At 47.0% G+C, this 23,051-nt stretch overlaps 2 protein-coding genes and 1 non-coding gene across 3 annotated transcripts in view; all 3 read right to left on the bottom strand.

Moving 5' to 3' along the window:
• LOC140460045 (uncharacterized) overlaps positions 1-23,051 on the bottom strand; it is a 911,064-nt gene that overhangs the window by 298,854 nt on the left and 589,159 nt on the right. The window lies entirely within an intron of this gene.
• Positions 11,795-11,868, bottom strand: trnan-guu (transfer RNA asparagine (anticodon GUU)). The gene has a single exon. It is a non-coding gene; the product is annotated as a tRNA-Asn (tRNA).
• Positions 15,728-23,051, bottom strand: part of LOC140460282 (uncharacterized) — a 39,854-nt gene continuing 32,530 nt past the window's right edge. Inside the window, exon 3 of the mRNA XM_072554724.1 lies at positions 15,728-17,579. Within this exon, the coding sequence (XP_072410825.1) occupies positions 16,440-17,579 (1,140 nt within the window). The 3' untranslated portion in view covers positions 15,728-16,439. The remainder of the gene's footprint in view (positions 17,580-23,051) is intronic.

Here is a 23,051-nt window from a genome sequence, read left to right as displayed (position 1 = left end):
ACGTCGACAGAAACACTAGCACATTACTTTACATTAAAGACATCTGTGAAATGATGTCCAGACAACTCAACCCTCTCAGCATCATGGTCGCCCACAAATTTACCAACACACTTAAACAGCGGCTAATGAACCTGAAATACCCGATACAAACAACCAGCAAACGAATGTTATTTACAAAATACTATACAAGGAAATATATACATGAACTCTGCCACACAGGTCTCTGTGGCAAGAAATGCTGGGATGAGATAAGGAAGACTTTTTTCCAGCCAAAACGAATCGGCACTGACTGGACAGCCATTTAAAATCAAGGCTGTCAGCCCAGGGTGGAAGATCCGAAGGGATGAACAGTTTTCTTATTTCCTGAAGACTCACAAAGCTGAGACTGGGTTTTGGTGTTTGTTCCCTTTCCACTCCCAAGAGCCGCAGTGGTTGGGGCGGTGTGTTGGGGAAAGTGAAATGTGCCCGTGACCAGTGTGTGGGGTCTTTCAGCTTCCCCTCCTCTGACGGCGCTGTGACTTGACTCTGATGTTCTCAGGGACATTTACTGACACGAGACAGTGAAAAGATTCTCATTCCTGCAGATTAGGAATTGTACCCATATGCCGGTTTCAGGACAATGAGAAAGATTAATTGGGGTGTGTGAAGAAGCTGTGAGCTGCATTTCAAACAGGTAGGTGGAGTCAGATACGTCATCCATTGCGCCCATGGTCCTGAGAGTAGCTTACACCACCATGTTCAGAGCTCTGACGTTAACACGGACATGAGCAGCAATGGGAACATTCACAAGGTGAACAACCAAAGATAATCACCGTCACAGATTCCCTTCCACAGGCCCAACTTTGTGAAGCAGTATCTTTCACTGGCAAAGGAAACACCCTTGTCCTCAGGTGCCTGCTTCATTTCGATCAAAATTTCCGCTGATATCTGCTTGTTCCATCCTGACAGACAGTGGGTTGCAGATTCTCATCGTTACCAATGTGAGTGAAATATTTCCCAACTCCACTGATTTGAATCTTAAATAAGAAACCGGGGAACAGTCTCCCTTTGTTTTTGACGACATTTCTCAACTGCAGTCGGCAGGGTTCACACCTGCGTGGGGAAACCGCAATGGATCTCAAGTCCATCGCATTAACCACTCGGTCCACCAGTACAGAACCACACTGACAGCTTCATTTCCCAGATCTCTCTGCTTGTGGAGCTTAGAAAGAGTATATCACTGCTGAGTTTTTTGAGTCCAAACACTTCACAGGTTTCGATACGGTTGAATATTTGCATTTGGCGTGTCTAGGTGTTTCATCCCGAAAGATGATATGGGCTTTCAGTTAAAACAAAAACTGAAATTGCAGGAGCAACTCAGCAGGTCAGGCAGCATCTGTGGAAAGAGAAGAAGAGACAAGATTTCATACCTTCTTCTGAACTTTGCCTTCTCCCACACGTACTACCAAACCTGCTGAGTTTCTTCAGCAGGTTCGCTTTCTGTCTCGGATTCTCAGTATCCGCACTCCTTGACGTTGGACATTGAATCAGTTCAGAAACCCCTTTGTGTTTCCTCAGTGGAGACGATTTCCATTTGGGAAACATTTTCCTGACCCAATTAAATAGACGCTACTTTGCAGCTAAGAAAGCGGTAGGAGTGAAATCACCTTGGGTGGTTTCAAAACACCAACCTTGCAGTTAATAGCCAAGCGCGCTGACAAAAAGCAGCACAATGACAGGCATTTGGGTAGCGTCCACAATCTCTTCAAGGAAGCTAGTACTGAATTAATACGTAATTCAGTTTGCCCCGCCATCAGTTTTATTTTCCCATAATAAAGCCTGGGACATACATTGTGGAGACATAGGGACAGTCCGATCTCATCCTCTGCAGGCACATCCATGTCACTAGGAACTAGCTCTCCTACACTGGGGCCATCGCCTTCGAATCTTTCAGTGTTTTACCTGTTCCCGAGCTTTCGGATTGGCCCGGAGCCGAGAAGAGGTTTGAATGCCTGATGTGCAGGAACTGCAATTTCGCTGAAATTTGAAAACTTTCAACGTTCAAACTTTAACAACGTCCTCACTGAAATAATTTGCGAAAACCTGGAAGAAATTCTTCCAAACTTAGCTGGATCATTTCGGTTTGGAGGATCTTGATCTTAAATTAGAAAGAGGCTGTTGAATGTGGACATGTGTTCCCCACGTTAACTGAAAGTGGTTGGCCAATGCTTCCCGATGCAGGGCTGCCTGACCCACCGGGCGGTCTCTTTCCTAAACTGTTCCCGGCGCTTCCGGCCGCACCGTGAAGTCATAAGGCAAGCCCCCAGCGATGGCCTGCAGCTGTTGTGACTCAATAATGACGTTGGCCCCGGAACATGATTATAAATCAGTTCATGGGTCACGTGGTACTGAATCATTCAACGGAACTTTCTTCAAACTTCAGGGATTGATATGTGGGAGGAGGTAAATGGGCAGGTGTTATACCTCAGTCCACTCTTTCTTCACTTTCATCATCTCCCATAGTCCCAATAGTCCCAAGGCATCCATCGACCATTATCCCAAGGCATTTTCCCCTGTAACCGCCAAATGTGTAACACTTGCCCATTTACCTGCTCCCTCTTGAATAACCAAGGACTCAAACATACCTGCCAGATGAAGCAGCACTTTACCAGTACTTTTGCCACAACCTAGTCTACTGCATTCACTGCTCGCACAGTGTCGTTTCTCCAATGTAGCATGAAGCATAAACTGGGTGACTCTTTGCAGAACATTTCGGCTCTGTCCGCAAAAAGGCCCTGACCTTCCGGTTGCCTGCCACTTTAACACATCACCCTTCTTCCTGACCAACATCTCTGTCTCAGGTTTGCAGCAGTGTTCCAGCTCCAGATGGAAGAGCAACACCTCATTTTCCACTTGGAGCCCCTACTGCCCTCCGGTCTTCAATATCGAGTTCCATAACTTTCGGGCCTGAACTCCCCCATGTCCTTGACTCCTACCACACACACACAAACACACGACTCCGCGTTATCTCATAGTCTGCTGTGACACACTACTTATTGTTAGCTACTAACAGTCTCCATTAACAATTGTTCACCCTCCCACGCAGATCGTTATTCACTCCTACGTCCTTCCTATTGGTCTCTCTCTGAGCTGGCAGCAAACAGAGCAATGTACATTGGAGACTCTGAGGCAGCTGAAACTTTCTCAGAGTGAAATACATTCCACATTGTTTCAAGAATTGCAAGCAGCAAAGAGTTTCCAGAACATTTGCTTGTCATTCTGTCCCCGGAGCTCTGATGTTTGTCTCATCCCCAGGAACTGGGCGATCTCCACTGGCGGATAATTAAACCATTTTGTTTCTACTTGCACGTTGTTGTGGAGGGAGGGCAGAGTCCATTCGCTCTTCTGCTGTCTCTCTCTCTCTCTCTCTCTCTCTCTCTCGCTGAAAGCCTTGGGGTGAGAGGTGTCAGTTACATTAATACGGGGATTATGAACAGATTTGATTGTGAACTTGCTCCAAAGGTCTGTTTTCGGAGAGATAGAAAGATGCTGTGCTGGCGGGAGAGAATGGTTTCTCAGCTGGGTTATGGTCCCAACACGCACCCATTGTGCCATTCTCCTGCATTGCACAGCAGCTTTTCCAGAGAAGTATTCAGCTTTTCATCTGGCGTGTGGCATGCACGTTTGAGAATGATGTCAGAAGAGGTTCACTGATGTCGTGTCATATGCTGTTGTGCAGACATATCGCCGATGTTGAAAATTAAACTGTCTAAATTCCCACATTCTGTTTTTCGATCTGTGATTTCACTCAGACTCAAAAATGTTCAAAACTCGCAACGTTCAAACGTTAACAAAGTGCTCATAGAAATAATTAGCGAACATCGAGAAGAAATTTTTCCAAACTTACCTGGGGAATTTCCCTTTGAGGGGTTTTGAACTTTAAGTGGAAGGAAGGGAAGTTTGCCTCGAGGCTGTTTAATGTGGAGATGTGTTCTCCATGTAAACTGGTCGTAGTTGACCATCCCAGTGCTTCCCGATGCAGGGCTGTCTGGCCCACAGCGAGGTTTGCTCGTAGCAACTGGAGTGAATCCAGAGAGGGAGAAGACTCTGCAAATATGCTCAACAACTTTTTTCTCTCTTATCGGTATTTTCCTTGTGTATTCCCTCAGTTAGTCACGTATGCAGTTTGCACCCTGGAAAAGGATTACTTCTTTTCTCATGTTCACAATTAAAAGTGTAGTTTCTGATTGAACTGAGCCGCATTGAAAGGATTGTCATATTGATATATATATCTACACGCATCTAGGTTAAATTAGATTCTCTACAGTGTGGAAACAGGCCCTTCGGCCCAGCTCGTCCACACCAACCCTACGAAGGGTAACCCACCATTTCTTTCTAACTAATGCACCTAACACTATGGGCAATTCACCTGACCTGTGGGAGGAAACCGGAGTACCCGGAAAAAACCCCACGCAGACACAAGGAAAATGTTCAAACTCCACACAGACAGTTGTCAGAGGCTGGAGCCCAACCTGTGACCCCGCTGCTGCGAGGCAGCAGCGCTAACCACTAAGCCACCGTACTGCCTCAAACGCATTGCTTCATATGGTGTATCTCTGATATTGTTGGCTGTTGTAAAAGTTTCTTTGCAATTATTATTCACGTTCTAATGTAGTAATGGAGTTACGTCCTTTTTAAATCATTTTTATTTAATCCAAAGACAGAAAGTAAGTTAGCAAGTTTACTGGCTTTCTTTTCTCAAGCAGCCTTGACATTTCATTTTCATATCCTTGATTCAGTTCCATTTCCAGCACTTTTGTAGGCAGTTTATTCCATGTTATGAAGTTTACCTCGAGACACACCTAAGTCTATTTTAAGGTTTCTGTGTGCCGGGTAATGTGTGATCACCAGGCATCTGGCAATCTTCAGGAATTTCCACCTATGTTATGTTCATTTAACTGTGCAGACTGATCACTTATTTTGTGATTTTCTTTGCAGGAAGACGTGCAGAAAGAAATCTGAAAGGAAATGATACATCTACTTCTGACAGAGCCACTAGATTCATTGGGACTTGAATATCAGCAGCCATTCCAATCGAGAAGAAATGTTTGCTTTTGTTTGCTTGAGAGACTTTGGACACTGGTGTGGCAGGGAGAACACTGAGATACCGAGTGAGGGAGATTCAGTGCGCTGACTGTGAAAAGTGCTTCAAACCATTTACTCAGATTGGGGAATTAAAATCACACCCCTCACGGTGGGAAAGACGGTGTCCCCGCTCTGTTTGTAATTTCAGACGCAGAGCAACACAAGGAAAGCTCCACCCAGTGAGGAAATCGTGGAAATGTGGGGACTGTGGGAAAGGATTCCCTTCCCCATCAGTGCTGGAAACCCACAGACGCATTCACAACGGGGTGAGGACGTTCACCTGCTCAGTGTGCAGGAAGGGGTTCATTCAGAGAGAAGACATTTACGTGCCCCATGTGCAGGGGAGAGCTCACTCAGTCAGCTGCACTGCTGACCGACCAGTGGGTCCACACTGGAGAGAGGCCATTCACCTGCTGCAAGTTCCAAAAGGGCTTCACCTGCTCCTCCCACCTGAGGAGGCACCACCGAGTTCACGTGCCAGCACACGGGGATTGAAGGAGCGATGGCCAAGTGCTTCAATCAACCCAGCACTGGGGCGTCCCAGGTTCGAATCCCACTACGGTCGATGGCAGAATTGGAATTCGGTCAGTAATCTGGACTTCAGAATCTAAGGATGACACCACTTTTAGGGGGGAAAAACACAATCTGATTCACTCATGTCCTTTTCAGTGATGGAAACTGCCGTTGCGGGAAAGGGTTCACTCAGTCATCCCAGCTGCATGTTTTACCCGGCTGTACCAAGGATCCAGTAACAAACGGACAACTCAGCTGACCAACAAAGAAAGTGGGGTGGGGGGAGTCGGTGCACTTTGAGCTGGAGGTGTTTTCTTGAAAAACTACTTTTTGTCTGTCTTTCTCCTGGGGAAATCTGAAGCTGTCACAAAATAGGGTCAGAGTAAAGGTTACCTGAACTTACCGCCCGGCTTAGACCCTGTGAGGTCCAACAGGTTTTTGTTTTAAAGCTGCTCATTTCTTTCAGCCTCCAGCACTAATGTCATGTCTCAGAAGGACCAGTGAATGAGTCGCTAATATTGTTACAAATTGTATATTTTTTCAGGACTTTAGGTTCATTGTTTCATTGGAATTGCAAAGATTATTGGCAACAGTGGGAGGTGTGGGCTGTATTCACTGGAAACAAAGTTTTAAAATGTCACAAACACCAGGGTATATTCTAACAGGTTTATTTGGAAGCACTAGGTTTCGAAGTGCTACTCCTTCTTCAGGTAGCTGTGCAGTAGGATCACAAGACACAGAATATATCGCAAAAACATTATCGTGTCATTCAACATAAGTGACGTATTGAAGAAACCTAGATTGCTGTTAAATCTTTCATCTTTTAAAATGGGCTGCAGATTTCGGTTCATTAATATGTACATTCCAGAACTTCTTTTAAGTCACGTTCTCCAGGAAAGTTGATGTTTTTTAAAAGGAGGTAACACCTCACATCAAACAACGCATGAAAGCTGTGAGGTGAGAGTCTGTCTGTATCCCAATCTTGAGTCAGACTGGTTCTATTTCCAAATATATAATCCTGTAAATGCAAATTCACCCCAAATGTGTGAGTGCATGCATGAGAGAGAGTGTGTGTATGTGCGTGTGCATGCTGGGTAAAGTGTGTGTGTGATGGAGTGTCGTCATGTGCGAAGATGTATGCGTGGGTGTGAGTGGGGGGGCGTGTTATTGTGTGTCTGAGAGAGAGCATGTCTATCGGAAAGGCTCTGCACGAGCGTGTGAGTGTGTAAGAGTATGTGTGAGAGTGAGGGACAGACAGAGAGAGAGAGAGCGGAACAGTGAAGTGGGGTTACCTGTCATGTGACATGAACCCAAGTTCGCGGTTGAGGCCATCCTCCTGGTTTCCGAACTTGGCTATCAGCCTTTGCTGGGCCTCTAAAAGTGATTAAGCAGTTACACAACACACATTGGAGAGGTCAGGGTGGGACTTGTCTTTCGATTTGCAGAAGGTGGGACGTTCTGGGTGCTGGAAATGAAGGAATACACATACTGGAGGACCTTTGGCACAGAGAGATGGAGCTGGAAGCCAGGCTGCAGACACGATGGGGGATTCACTGTGGAAACAGGCTGTTTGACCCACCAAGTCCACACTGACCCTCCGAAGAATGTAGTCCCACCCCCCGACACACCCGATAATCCCCACAGCTAATCCCTGAATTTAGAACGCCCAATCCACTCTAGCCTGCACATCTTTGGAACATGGGAGAAAACCCGAGCACCCAGAGGAAACCGACGTGGACAGGGGGTGGGGGAGGGGTAGGAAAGTGCAAAATCCACACAGTCTCTGTGAGGGTGGGATTGAACCCAGGTCCCTGGCGCTGCGAGGAATCCCCTCTCCAGCTCTTGGCTTCTCCCCAATCCTGGTGACACTCCAATCAGTTTGAGGAATTCAATCTGCTTCCATAGAGTTTCCACGGGGCAGGTGTCGTTGTTACTCGGCAGATTCCAACGATCCAATGAAGGGCTCGTCTATAGCGAGAATACTGGTCCACATTTCGCTGAAAAATTAAAGTTCTCTGCGCAATTAGAAACCTTGCGCACTCCCACGCAGGCTGCGTGTATTCACGGGGATTCTCAATGCATGTTGATATTTGAAATCATTTCCTGCAGACAAACACTGGATTCAAACACTGCTGATATTCAGGCCCTGACTACATTTCTTGTCCCTGGCTGAAAAGCAAATCCTCCTCTTCTAATACCTTGCGAAAACAGATCACTGCTATCAGCGCAGGGCAGAAAATAGGATGAAAGAAGTTTGGTTTGCACAGAACAGCCTTCTCTATCTTCTACCCGAAATCTCTGTCTCTCAATTCCTCCACCTTTCAATGGATTCCAACCCAAATTCATCCTTCCATCCTCCTGCCTTTCCCCAGCTCCCCTCTCCTGAAAGTGCTGACCCTCTGTTCAGTTTCTCAGCCACATCTCGCCATCCTTAGCATATAGCCCACATCTTTATTTAGTTTTTAAAACAGAAAGGCAGTGGTTTGCTGATGCCAGGATGTGAGGGTGACTGCACTCACACAGTGTTCCAGACTCGTCTCTTGTGTCATTCAGAAAAGTCTGCATTGCACATGTGCAGAGAAGGGTATGCTGGGAGTGGGTGGGATGCATTCACCAGCTCCCCATTGAAACATCCCCATAGCATCCCCTGTCCATTCTCTCTCTCTACCCTAACCTACCAGTCCCTTCTCTCCCTCTCCCACACATGCCACTCTTCCCACCCCGTCCATTCTATCTCTGCACCCTCTGCCCTCTGTCCAGTCCCTCATCCACCCTCTGTCCCCATCTATTCCCTTTATCGCTCCACTCTCTGCCTTCCCCAATCCAGTCCCTTCCCTTACACTCATTTTCTCTCACCTCCCACACGCTGCCCCCATCCATTCCTTTTCTCCCCCACCTTCTCCCGCCATTCGTTGTTGCTCTCTTTCTCTACCCCGTCCATTCTCTCCCCAACCATTGACCCCGTCCATTCTCTCCCCACCCATATCCCCGTCCATTATCTCCCCACCCATTGACACCTGTCCATTCTCTTCCCACCGACTGTCCCGTGTCCATTCTGTCCTGATCCACTGCCCCCGTCCATTCTCTCCCCACCCGCTGCCCCCGTCCATTATCTCCCCACCCATTGACACCTGTCCATTCTCTCCCCACCCACTGCCCCGTCCATTCTCTCTCCCCACACTCTGCAACCAATTTCTTTCACTTCACACTTTGCAACTCCCCATTCTCTCTCTCCTCCCCAATCCTCTTCACCACATTCTCTCTGTCTGCTCCCATCCTGTGTCCCCCCATGCGTTTTCTACCCCCGATGCTCTGCTCTCCTGCCCATTTTCTCTCTTTCTCTTCCCCCAGTCTCTGCGCCCCCCCCCCCCCCCCGTCCAATGTCACTCTGAGTACCCTCCCCCGTCCTTTCTCGTGCATCAAACCCTCTTTGATCGCTGTATCAAGCCCTTCTAATGATAGAGAGAGAATGGATGGTGATGGCGACCTGGGGTGGGGGCGGGGAAGGGAAGCAAAGAAGGTTAACTGGAGATTTCCTGGGGCTGTTGGTCATGATGGGAGAAGAAGCGGTGGGAATGGGCAGATTAATGATCAGAAGAACCAATTGCCACTGACCAGAGTCAGTTACCAGAGGACAGGGATTGAAGTTCTTGAATGAAAAGCAGCACTTGTGCCTAATAAACACAGAGAATACTGCAGAAAGCCAACAGGTCGAGCAGCATCTGTGGAAAGGGAAACAGAGCTGACGTTGTGAGTCTGATACGTTGTTTGTTCAGACCCGAGTTTCCAACATGGCAATCAATTCCCAGACATGAGAAAACGGGACTTTATTGAGACGGGTTTTGTGAAGTTTGAGCGATAATGAAACCAACAGGAAGTCATTTAAAATCGCCAGCGAAGAAAGCATAGCCAGCAGGTTACCACCCTGGGCGGGGGAGCCCCAAAGGATCTCTACGCCAACACCTTAAGTGTTCGGCCACAACTACACGCCTAAAGTTGTGGTCTAAACTTTCTCATGGAATAGTTCTAACAGGAAAGGTGAGTATTGGGATTGTCCTGTCCGCGCCATAACCCCAACGGTTCCTGTTCCCCTGGATTTGATCAGGACAGAGGAGGCTGATGGGAGATCGAATTGAACTACACACATTGATGAGAGATAGAGTGGCTGGGAAGGATCCATTCCCATGCGTAGAGAGATTAATAATCAGGACCGAAAATAAGGAGCCACTTCAAGAAATTTGGGGTTCATTCAGCAAAGCTAATGTAGAACTGGTCACAGAAAATTGTGATGAAAGTCTCTCGAGTTATTTTGATGAGAAGTGTTGATGATGCTAATACAATCGATAGGATGAACGTAGATTGGTAAATGTATTTGGTGACAGTTCTGTTTCTGTGAGCGAAACCTGGATCTGAAGGAGTATAAGGGATCCGAAATTGGACACGTGACAAGAAACAGAGCCATCATTAACAGTTGGCTTTTGAACTGGGGAAGGTTTCTCGTGAAATTAGCTTGAGGCTTGAGCTATGCAAGGTCAAGATAATTTAGGTAAAACACGGAAACGCTATCCTCATTAGCAGACAGTGAAAGGATTACAAGACACAAATTAAACATTTTCGACAAGTGATACAGGGGACTGGGAAGATAAGTATTATAAACTGTGAACAGCAAAGTTCTGGAGCACAACACTTACATTCAAAGACCGAAAACATCCAGGTCCTGATTAATCAGATTGCATTGTGGTGCTTTTTTGCAAAACATCCACTTGCAATGTCCTACAAAAGAGTGACAAAACCCATCCCTGTCAGCCCAGGATACAAAATCCGAAGGGATGACCGTTTGCTGATTTTCTGAAGATTCACAGAGCTTAGACTGGGTTTTGGTGATTGTTTCTTTTCCACTCCCAGGAGCCGCAGTGGTTGAGGTGTTGAGTTGGGGAGAATCAAATGTGCCCGTGAGCAGCATGTGGGGCTATTTCAGCTTCCCCTCCTCTGACAGCGCTGTGAGTTGACTCAGATGTTCTCAGGGACATTGACTGACGCGAGACAGTGAAAGGATTCTCATTCCCGCAGATCGGGAATTCAAACCGTATGCCGGCTTCAGGACAATGAGAAAGATTAATTGGGGTGTGTGAAGAAGCTGTGAGCTGCATTTCAAACAGGGAGGTGGAGTCAGATGCATCATCCATTGCGCCCCCGGCCCTGTGCGTATCTAACGCCACCATGCTGCAGAGTTCTGACGTTAACACGGACATGAGCAGCAATGGGTTGATTCACAAGGTGAACAACCAAAGATAATCACCGTCACTGATTCCCTTCCACAGGCCCAACTTTGTGAAGCAGTATCTTTCACTGGGAAAGGAAACACCCTTGTCCTCAGGTGCCTGCTTCATTTCGATCACGATTTCAAGCCCCTCACTGTTCTAGTCTCATTTCCAAACACTTTGCTCATAGCCTCAAAAGAAGCTCTGCGGGTATCTGCTTGTTCCACCCGAACAGGCAGTGGGTTGCAGATTCCCACCAGTCCCAATTTGAGTGAAATATTTTTCCCCCTCCACTGATTTGAATCTTAAAGAAGAAGCCGGGGAGCAAGCTCCCTTTCTTTTCGACGACATTTCTCATTTTGTACTCGGAAGGGTTCACACCTGCGTGGGGAAACCGCAATGGATTTCAAGTCCATCGCATGAACCACTCGGCCCACGAATACAGAACCACACTGACAGCTTGACTTCCCAGGTTTGTCTGCCTATGGAGCTGAGAAAGAGTGAATCATCGCAGAGTTTGTTTGAATCCAATCACTTCACAGTGATTCGAAAGGGTTAAATATCGGCACATGGTGTTTGCAGATATTTCGGTGTTTCACCCCAAAAGATGAAATGAACTTTCAGTTAGAAATTGCAGGAGGAACTCAGCAGGTCAGGCAACAGCTGTGGAAAGAGAATCAGAGGCAACATTTCAAAATTCTGTTTTCACCGACAGGGACTGTCAAACCTGCCGAGTTTCTCTTTTGGTCTGGTCTTATCAGCATACGCAGTCCCTTCCGTTCGACATTAATTCAATTCCGAAACCCCTTTGTGGAGAAGATTTTAGTTTGGGGAACATTTTCCTGACCCCATTAAAAGGGCACAGTTTCGAAGCCAAACAAGGGCAGCGAACACATCGCCCCTGGGTGGGCTCGAACCACCAACCTTTCAGTTAACAGCCGAACGCGCCGACCAACTGCGCCACAGAGACAGGCGATAATGGGCTCTGCACCATCGCTAAGTGAATTCATAATTCAGCCTCCCCGCCGAGAATTTCAATTGTTGTCTATCAGTTTTATTTTTCCATAATAAAGCCTGGGACATTTATTGTGGAGATAGCGAGTCCTCCAAGCATTCGGGGTTAAAAATCACACAACACCAGGTTATAGTTCAACAGGTTTAATTGGAAGCACTAGCTTTCGGAGCGACGCTCCTTCATCTGGTGATAGTGGAGGGCTCGATCGTTACACAGAATTTCTAGCAAAAATTTACAGTGTGATGTAACTGAAGTTATACATTGAAAAATTGATTGTCTGTTAAGCCTTTCATCTTTTAGAATACAGTGATAGATTCACTTCTTTCATTTGTAAATCACAAAACCCTTTTTTTAAAAGGTACATTCTCGAGTTCGCTGTTACCAATGGTGATAGCTAGACAATATGTTGAAGGTGTTAGGCCCCTGTGTTCTCTGTCTATGACCTGATGTTTAGATTGTTATCTCACTCTTTAGATTAGAATCAGAGTTTTACATAAATTCATGCAGTTTTTGAGCTCAGAGTTCTGCATGAATGGATGCAGCTTTTGAGCAAAGGGCAATGTAACTCTGCAAGTACAAATTCACCCCACAAAGTATATGTGTGCATGTGGGTCTTTGTCTGTGTGTGTGTGTGCGTGTGTGTCTGTCTGTCTGTCTGGGATGGGGGTTGTGAGTGTGAGAAAGTGTGTGTGCGTGTGTGTGTGTGTGAGCGTGAGCGTGTGTGTAATTAAGTAGTAATCATGACTACTATTGACACCACTAACCACCGGCTTAAAGTGGAGAGATCTCCAAGAAGATTGCACATATCGACACAGACATCAAGTTTCTACAGGAATACAGGCAAGATCCCGAAAGGATTACGGATCACGATCCCACTTAGGTCGACCTACAACACAGACTACGCAGAGAGACTTTGCCACTGCACCTCTCGTAAACTTCTCCATCATCTCAAACACCAACTCTACAGCAGGCGCCACAACCTTGAAATTCAGATGGAGTCCACACTCAGCCTGCACATAGGATACATCAGTACAATTATGTGACATTGCCAAACAGACAAGGCGACAAAACTACATCACGTACATACACGCCAAGAACAAAAAACTGGAGAAGCTTGGCATTCTTACCAGTAATAGCAAAGCCCGCCCTGAAACCACAGTAGACAACATTATCACTGCGGGGAAGTCTATTGTCAACTTATCGGACTATACCCTTCGACCGGAAGAGATTGAAGTCCTGAGGAGGGGTCTCAACTTCTGCCCCACCACCAAAATGGATCCGTTGGTTCTGGCAGCAGACACAGGAGTTCATCAGATGAATGAGACTCCGGGAATTCTTTCAAGGTGCCGGCAGTGATCCCACTGATGAACTGGAACAGTCATTACAGGGATCTGTGGAGGAGTGACCAAAGGAGGTGTCAACGTGGACCCCACCAGAGGGCCGCTGCCCTGGGCTTGACATGTATGCTCAAACCGTCAGGAATTATATAAATGCCAGATTCATCAGCCGTACCCACAAGGTAGAGCAAAACATCACCCGTTCACAGCGCAATGCTATCCACGCTCTCAAAACCAATCACAAAATTGGCTCCTACTTTATCTGCTGGTTTGATGACATTGTCATTCAGAATAGATCAGATTACTGCAAGGAAGTGTACCGACAACTGAACAACTCGGAACACTACAGGCAACTACCAGCTGATCCGACCAAAGAACACACCCGAGAATCAAACACACTGATCAGAACTTTGGACCCAGTCCTTCAGAGTTCCCTACGCGCCCTCATCCCACGTACTCCTCGTGTAGGCGACTTCTACTGTCTTCCAAAGGTACACAAAGCCAACACACCGGGACGTCCCATCGTGTCGGGCAATGGGACCCTATGTGAGAATCTCTCTGGCTATGTGGAAGGCATCTTGAAACCTACTGTACAGGGGATCTCCAGCTTCTATCGCGACACTACGGATTTCTTACAGAAACCCGGCACCCATGGACCAGTCGAACATTCCTCATCACAATGGACGTTTCCACACTCTATACCAGCATCCCCCACAAGGATGGCATCGCGGCAACAGCCTGGAAAGCTAGTCCAATTAAACCTGTTGGACTATAACCTGGTGTTGTGTGATTTTTAACTTTGTACACCCCAGCCCAACACCGGCATCTCCAAATCATGGCCACCAAAAGAAAGTCGTGATGCGTAACTTCCGTGCAGTCAGGATCCTGCGCATTTTCTTCCTGACACCGGCAGTATGCGCTCTGGTGATGCTGACAGAATTTAAGTGTCCAAATGCCAAGTGAAGTAAAAATAGGGGAGATTCACAACTTTTTTCCCCTGGTGATATTTACCTTTCCAACGTGCCTCATGAGTTTATAATTTGAAATAAGGTCACCCGTCAACCTGTGGTCGTCAATAAGGTGACCAGAACTGTACTCGGTGCTCTAAACGTGGCCTCACCAATATTGCAAAAATCCTGTACAACATCAACATGATGTCCCAATTCTTACACTGAACGGCTTTAACAATGAAAGCAAGTGTGCTAAACGCCTCTTTCACCGTCCTGTCGACCAATGATGCAACTTTCAAAGAATTTTGTACCTGATTTGGAGATGCTGGTGTTGGACTGAGGTGTAGAAAGTTAAAATTCACACAACACCAGGTGATACTCCCAACAGGCTCATTTGCAAGCACAGCTTTTGGAGCACTGCTCCTTCATCAGGTGGTTGTGTCTTATGATCCTGCTCCACAAACACCCAATGAAGAAGCTCGTGCTTCCAACCTGATGATGTGTGAATTTTTACTTTATGTACCTGAACTCCCCCACCCCACGTCTCTATGACGACGTAGGGCCCTACCATTAACTGTACAAGTCCTGTCCGTCCTTGTTTTAGTAAAATGCAACTCCTTGCCTTCATCTGTTAATCTCTCAGACACACCCAATACTCACTCCGTCTCACAGGCTTATACTCCATCAAACACACACTTCATTAGCATGCATGCATAAGCTTGCATGCACACACAAGTCTATGGAGTGAATTTGCATTTGCAGATATATTCAATTTTGCTCAAAAAGCACACAAACTGCAGGCAGTCAATCCATGTAATATTTTAAAAATTCCTATTTTGGTTAATAGAACCAGTCTGATTCAAGATTGGGATATAGACTCGAACCTCACACATTTTTTGCAGTGTCTGAGCTGAGATGTCACCTATTTTTATAAAACCTTAAACCATCTCGAGAAGATGAATTAAAAATAGTTTCGGGGTTTACATATTAACGAACTGAAACCTGCAACCCATGGTAAAAGATGAAAGACTAATCCACAATCTAGATTTGTACAATATCTCCTATCAGTTGTATGACACTGAGCTTTTGTTCTAAATTCGGTGTTTTATGATCCTGTTCCACAGCTCCCTAATGAAGGAGCAGCATTCTGAACTAGTGCTTCCAAATAAACCTGTTGGACCTTAATCTGGTGTTGTGTAATTTTTAACTTTATCCACCCTAGTGGACACAGCCCACACCTCCCAGCACTGCCAGGAAACTGTACAATGCCGATGACATGATGTAGTACCTGCAGTCCTGAAAAATTTACAATTTCTAACAATACTGGCTACTCATTCACTGCTGCAACTGAGACACAACATCGGAAACATAATACAGGAGGTTATAAGAAATGAGCATAGCAGGTCAGGCAGCAGCCGAGGAGCAGGAACATCAACGTTGCCCAAAATGTCGATTTTCCTGTTCCTCGGATGCTGCCTGACCTGTTGTGCTTTGCCAGCACCACTCTAATCTCCAGCATCAGCAGTTCTCACTTTGACTTGTAAGAAATGAGCAGTTTTAAAACAAAAACCTGTTGCAGTTCAAAGCTCTCAATGAGAGTCAGCTCGGTGGGAAGTTCAGGTAATCTTTATTGCGACCCAACTTTGTTACAGCTTCAGAAGCTCACAGCAGAAAGGCGTTCAAAAAGTAGCAATTTTTTAAAAACAGCTCAAGGTCAAAGTGCACACACCCCCTCCAACCCCTCACTTTCTTCATTATTGGTCACCACCAAGTTGTCCCTCTAATTGGATCCTTGGTGCAGCCTTCACCCAGAGGAAGTATTGCCTCACTCAGCAATTTCAACCTGTCTCCTAGTAAGTTGGACGGGCAGTGTAGAGTCAACCACACTGCTGTGGGTCTGGAGTTACATGTAGGCAAGACTGGGTAAAGGATGCAGCTGGGACGACTGAGTGAATCCTCTCCCACAATGACAGTTTCCTTCCCTAAAAAGGAACTGAGTGAATCAGATGGGAGTTTTCTTCCACCCCCAGCCCACCGTCAATGGTTTAATCATTAGATTCTAACCTCCAGATTTCGGACCAAATTCCAAATCCACCATCTGTCGCGGTGGGAATCGAACCCGGGAGCCCTGGAATTGGGTTGATAGTTCAGTCGGTAATGATGGCCGTTAGTCCTTCAATCCCCCTGCAATGGCACGTGAACTCACAGGTGGGAGGAGCGGATGAAGGCCTTCCTGCACTCAGTGCAGCTGAAGGGCCTCTTCCCCCCTGTGGACCCGCCGATGGGTCAGCAGGTCGAAGGAATTGCTGAAGGCCTTCCCGCACTCAGGGCAGCTGAAGGGCCTCTTCCCTGTGTGGATCCGCCGGTGGGTTAGCAAGTTGGAGGCCTGGGTGAAGGCCTTCCCGCACTGGGGGCAGCTGAAGGGCCTGTCCCCCGTGTGGATCCGCTGGTGGGCCAGCAGAACAGAGGAATGGCTGAAGGCCTTCCCGCACTTTGGGCAGCTGAAGGGCCTCTCCCCCGTGTGGACCCGCCGATGGGTCAGCAGGTTGGAAGCCTTGGTAAAGGCCTTCCCACACTCGGGGCAGCTGAAGGGCATCACCCCCGTGTGGATCCGCCGGTGGGTCAGCAGGTTGGAGGCCTTGGTAAAGGCTTTCCCGCACTCAGGGCAACTGAAGGGCCTCTCCCCTGTGTGGACCCGCTGGTGGGTGAGCAGGTTGGAGGAATTGATGAAGGCCTTCCCACACTCGGGACAGAAGAACGGCCTCTCCCCCGTGTGGATCCGCCGGTGGGTTAGCAAGTTGGAGGCCTGGGTGAAGGCCTTCCCACACTCAGGGCAGCTGAAGGGCCTCTCTCCTGTGTGGACCCGCTGGTGGGTCAGCAGAGCAGAGGAATGGCTGAAGGCCTTCTCGCACTTTGGGCAACTGAAGGGCCTCTCCCTTGTGTGGATCCGCCGGTGGGTCAGTAGGTTGGAGGCCTGGGTAAAGGCTTTCCCGCACTCAGGGCAGCTGAAGGGCCTCTCCCCTGTGTGGACCCGCTGGTGGGTCAGCAGGGTGGAGGCCTGGGTAAAGGCCTTTCCACACTCGGGGCAACTGAAGGGCGTCACCCCTGTGTGGATCCGCCGGTGGGTCAGCAGGTTGGAGGTTTTTGTAAAGGCCTTCCCGCACTCAGGACAGCTGAAGGGCCTCTCCCCTGTGTGGACCCGCTGGTGAGTCAGCAGGTTGGAGGAATTGATGAAGGCCTTCCCACACACAGGACAGGAGAACGGCCTCTCTCCCGTGTGGATCCGCCGGTGGGTCAGCAGGTCGGAGGAACTGATAAAGGCCTTCCCACACTCTGGGCAGGAGAACGGCCTCTCCCCGGTGTGACTGCGCCGATGAATCTCCAGGGCAGACGGGACACAGAAACCTTTCCCACAGTCGTCACACTTCCACCGTTTCTCCACGGGACAGGATTCTTCAGGTTTCTCCATGGCCAAAGCTTCAGCCGCACACAAACGTGTGTCCAGCCCCTCCCCGGCGTGAATTCCTCTTTCTGGGCTGTACACCTGTTTCAGGCTCCACTCTCCGTGTACTGCAATGGTAGGGTCTCTCAGCCAGTCCTACTGATGCTGAAAACGTACTCAAACAGGAACCACAAAGCTTTGCTCCTTCTCACAGAATCATAGTTGAAAACAGTTGCGATCCCGATGGATTGAGTGACTATCAGACATTGACGTCAAAGTGAGGACAGCAGATGCTGGAGAGTCAGAGTCAAAAAGTGCAGCGCTGATAAAGCACAGCAGATCAGGCAGCATCAGAGGAGCAGGACAGTCAACGTTTCGGGGAGAAGCCCTTCATCTGTTAATTTTGAAACTTCCGTCTTCAGATCTTCAAATATTCTGTAAAAAGAGATTACAAAAGTCATCACTGTCAGTCCAGCGTGGGAATTCTGAACAAGCAATTCTACTTTTTGTGGAACATTCCTTTCTTTTCTTATTCCACAAAATTGAAAGCACCATCCCACTCTCTCTTCCCCTCTGCTCGCACTCCACTTTAACTAATTCTCCTGAAGTTGCTGATTCAGGATCTCACAGGGGCAGAAAAGCAAAAACATGAAGACTGACATCTCTCTGAATTTTGGATAACTCCATCTGAAAGTTAATATCTTTCACAACATTGGAATACTGCTGAGAGTGCACAGGTCTGATTTTGGGAAGCAAAAGGTTTGTGACAATCCCTTCTCTTCAGAGAATCGCCACAGTGTGGAAGCAGGCCACTCGGCCCAAATATTCCACACTGTCCCTCTGAAGGGTAACCCAGCCACACCCATTCCCTTACCCCTATTGCTCAACATTTACCCCCTGATTAATGTGCCTAACCTGCACGTCCCTGGGCATTATGTAATTTAGCATGGTCAATCCATCCTAACCTGGGCAAAGTTAAAAATCACACAACACCAGGTTATAGTTCAACAGGTTTATTTGGAAGCACTCGCTTTCAGAATGCTGATCCTTCGTCAGGTGACTGTGGACGAAAAAGATCATAAGGGTGGTACAGCGGTTAGCACTGCTGCCTCACAGCGCCAGAGACCTGGGTTCAATTCCAGCCTCAGGCAACTGTCTGTGTGGAGCTTGCATTCTCCCCGTGTCTGTGTGGGCACCCTCTGGGTGCTCTGGTTTCCTCCCACAGTCCAAAGATCTGCAGGTCAGGTGAATTGGCTATGCTAAGTGGCCTGTAGTGTTCAGTGAAGGGGTAAACGTAGGGGAATGGGTCTGGGTGGGTTGGTCTACGGAGGGTCGGTATGGACTTGTTAGGCCGAAGGGCCTGTTTCCACACCAAGTCATCTAATCTAAGACACAGAATTAAAAGGAAAACATTCTAGTGTCCTGCCACTGAAATGCTGTATTGAACAAACCTGGGTTATTAAGTTTTTCATCTTTTGCAGTTATTATTACTATGTAAATCCCAGAAATTCTTGTAGGTCACTTTCTCAAGATAACTTGATTTTATGGCAAACTGTGACATCTCAGTTCAGACAATGCATTAAAGGTGTGAGGTCAGAGTCTGTCTGTGTCCCAATCTTGAGTCAGACTGGTTCTATTTCCAAAGCAGAATTTACAAACTATTACATGGATTGACTGCCTGCAGATTGTGCATTTTTTCAGCAAAATAGAATGTATCTGCATTTATCATTCTCCAAGTTCAAATTCACCCCTATGGACTTATAAATGTGTATGTGCATGAGAGAGAAAAAAAGTCCATTTCTGTGCTGTATATTTCTGTGCCTGTTTGATAACAGTCATGTTTGACTGGGGTGTACAAAGTTAAAAATCACACAACACCAGGTTATAGTCCAACAGGTTTAATTGGAAGCACACTAGCTTTCGGAGCGACGCTCCTTCATCAGGTGATAGTGGAGGGCTCAATCCTAACACAGAATTTATAGCAAAAATTTACAGTGTGATGTAACTGAAATTATACATTGAAAAATTGATTGTCTGTTAAGGCTTTTATCTGTTAGATTACAGTGATAGTTTCACTTCGTTCATGTGTAAATCACAAAACCTTTTTTTTAAAAAAGTTGCATTCTCGGGTTAGCATTCTCAGGACATGCAGCAGAGGAAAGTGGCCGAGCGGAGGCTGATAGCTAAGTTCAGTATCCATACGAAGGGCCTCAACCGGGACCTTGGGTTCATGTCACATTACAGGTGACCACCAGTACACTATACACACACACACACATATACACACATACGTGCACACAGACACCCACACACACCCTTACAGACACACACACTCCCACATTCACCGCCTCACAGACTTAAGACACTCTGCACTCACTACACACACATACACTTTCTCACACTCACAACCCCCAACCCAGACCGACAAAGACCCACATGCGCACATATAACGGCGATTTTACTGCTCCTCGGATGCTGCCTGAACTGCTGTGCTCTTCCAGCACCACTAATCTAGAATCTGTCATAGTGACATGTTACACTCACTTTCCATCTGTTTTTACTGGGGCTTGTGCTTTTTACCCTCACTGTTTTTTTAATTCCTGTGCTGTTTACCCATACTTTTTTTAATCCTTGTGCTGTTTACCCTTGCTGTTACTTGTGCAATTGCTTAGGGTAGTGTGTAAATACTAGTGAAGGAGATTATGCACTAACATGTATATGTTACCCAGTCACTGAAGGGGCAGGACCTGTTGAGAATGGTTAGTAAAGCATGTGATGTACCAAGCCTTGTTAACAAGGATAGAGTTTGATATTTGTCAAAGTATACTTTTTGTTATTTAGAGTCATAGAGTTGTACAGCTCAGAAACAGATGCTTTGGTCCAACCCGTTCATGCCGACCAGGTATCCTAACTCAGTGTCGAGAGTGTAGTGCTGGAAAAGCACAGCAGGTCAGGCAGCATCCGAGCAGCAGGAGAATCAACATTTCGGGCATAAGCCTTTCATCACGAGGGTTGGTGGCAGGGAGGAGTGGAAGGGAGGGGGAAGGACTGGGAAGGGAGTTGGGGATGGGAAAGGAGGTTATTTGAATTGGAGAACTCAATGTTGAGTCCTCTGGGCTGTGGACTGCTCAGGAGGAAGGTGAGGTGTTGTTCCTCCAATTTGCGGCTTGGTTTGTTGTGGCAATGGAGGCGGCCAAAGATGGTCATGTCAGAAAGGGAGTGGGAACGGGAATGAAAATGGGTGGTGACTGGGAAGTCCGTACAGCCTCTGCAGACCCGGTTGCAATGCCTGGTGAACCATTGCCCAAGTTTACGCTTGGTCTTCCCAATGTAGAGAAGACCACAGTTGGCAAACACATGGCAAATGCAGAACCACAATGTGAAGTCATAGCTTTTGTTTTAATGGAGATGTATTTGGATGTGGAGGAAGTGAGAAGTGCAGATGCTAGAGATCAGAGTCAAAAAGTGTGGTGCAGGAAAAGCACAGCAGGTCAAGCAGCATCCAAGGAGGAGACTCGACGTTTCGGGCACAGGCCCTTCAGCAGGAATGACGTGTGCGTGTACAAAGTGGCCTCAGCGTCCTCCTACACCAGTCAATGCCAGTCATCTGACAGATGCAGCAAGCAATCAGCAAGAGGAATTGAGTTCAGAATTGGGGATATCTCCCTGCAGTTCGGGGGTCCTTGAATATATTCAAGGCCGAGTTCATCTGATTTTGGAACAACACAGAAGTGAATGTTTATGGGGGAAGGCAAGAAAATGTTTTTAAGACCAGTACAGGACAGTTACAGAGTCAGACAGCACAGAAACAGACCCCTCAGTCCAACTAGTCCATGCGGATTGTGTTCTCAAACCAAACTAGTCCCACCTGCCTGTGTTTGGCTCATATCCCTCCAAACCTTTCCTACTCACGTACTTAATCAAATGTCTTTTAAAACATTGTAACTGTACCTGCATCCACCACTTCCTCTGGACATTCATCCCTCACATGAACCACTCTATGAAAAAACATGGTGCCCCAAAGACTTTTTAAAATCTTTCTCCACTCATGTTCAAAATTTGCTTTCTAATCTTGAAACTACCACCCAAAGGAAATGACACCTGCCATTCAGCTCATCTATCCACCCCCCTCCACGATTTTATAAACCTCGATAAGGTCACCTCTCAACCGTCTGTGTTTCAGTGAAAAAGTCCCAGTCTATCCACCTCGATGTAGGTAGATCCATATCCAGTTATGATGTGTTCAATACTGGTGCAGGGTCAAAAGACCAAATGGCCGACTCCTGCTCACATTCTCTCTGTGTGTCTTGGACAGCAAGAGACCATAGGACATAGGAGCAGACATGAGGCCATTCAGCCCATCAGGTCTGCTCATACCATTCAATCGTAGCCGATACGTTTCTCAACCCTATTCTCCCACTTTCAGAAAAGTGAAAATCGAGGGAGTGTGTGGGATGGAGATATTTAGCTTCTAGGGAATAAGAGAGGAAAGAGAGTTCACTATAACTTAGAATTGATTGGATTGGCCGAGCAGTGGCAGATGCAATTTAATTTAGAGAAATGTCAGGTTTGAATTTTGGTCAAGCAATCCAGGCAGGACTGACACACTTCAGGGGAGTGTTGCAGAACAAAGAGACCTTGGAGTGCAGGTTCATAGTTCCTTGAAAGTGGAGTCACAGGTAGATAGGATAGTGAGGGCGGCATTTGGTATGCTTTCCTTTATTGGTCAAAGCATTGAGTATAGGCGTTGGGACGTCATGTTGTGGCTGTACATTATTTTGGCCTATTTTGGAATACTGCGTTCAGTTCTGGTCTCCCGGATATAGGAAAGAACTTGTGAAACTTTGAAAGAGGTTGGAAAGATTTACAAGACTGTTACCGGGGTTGGAGAGGCTGAGTAAGCCAGGGAAATTTTCCCTGAAGCATTGGAGGCCGAGGGGTAAACTCGTCGACGTTTATAAGGGGCATGGATAGGGTGAATACCCAAGGTCTTCTCCCCAGGGTAGGGGAGTCCAAACTCGAGGGCATAAGCTAGAGGTGAGAGGGGAAAGATTTAAAAGGGACCTAAGAGACAACGTTTTCATGCAGAGGGTGGCGCACGTATAGAATGAGCTGCCAGGGGATGTGGTGGAGGCTGGTACAATGACAACATTTAGAAAGCATCTGAGTGCACACATAAATTGGAAGGGTTGAGAAGGACATGGGCCACAAGCTGGCAAATGGGAATCGATTGATTTCGGATATCTGTTGGCACGGACGAGTTGGGTCGAACTGTCTGTTTCCATGGTGGAGGACTCTAATCACCTTTGGTGAAAGCAGAAGTATAGTATGAAGACTGGACTTTCAGAGTAACTTTCATAGATGCTTTGCCCTTACTGGGACCGGAAGAAGTTACAATGAAATCTTTCA

This window comes from Chiloscyllium punctatum, chromosome 36, assembly GCF_047496795.1.
Source record: "Chiloscyllium punctatum isolate Juve2018m chromosome 36, sChiPun1.3, whole genome shotgun sequence".
In the NCBI taxonomy this organism is placed as follows: domain Eukaryota; kingdom Metazoa; phylum Chordata; class Chondrichthyes; order Orectolobiformes; family Hemiscylliidae; genus Chiloscyllium; species Chiloscyllium punctatum.
The sequence above is the reverse complement of the archived record's forward strand: the minus strand, read 5'-3'. Positions and strand labels throughout refer to the sequence as shown.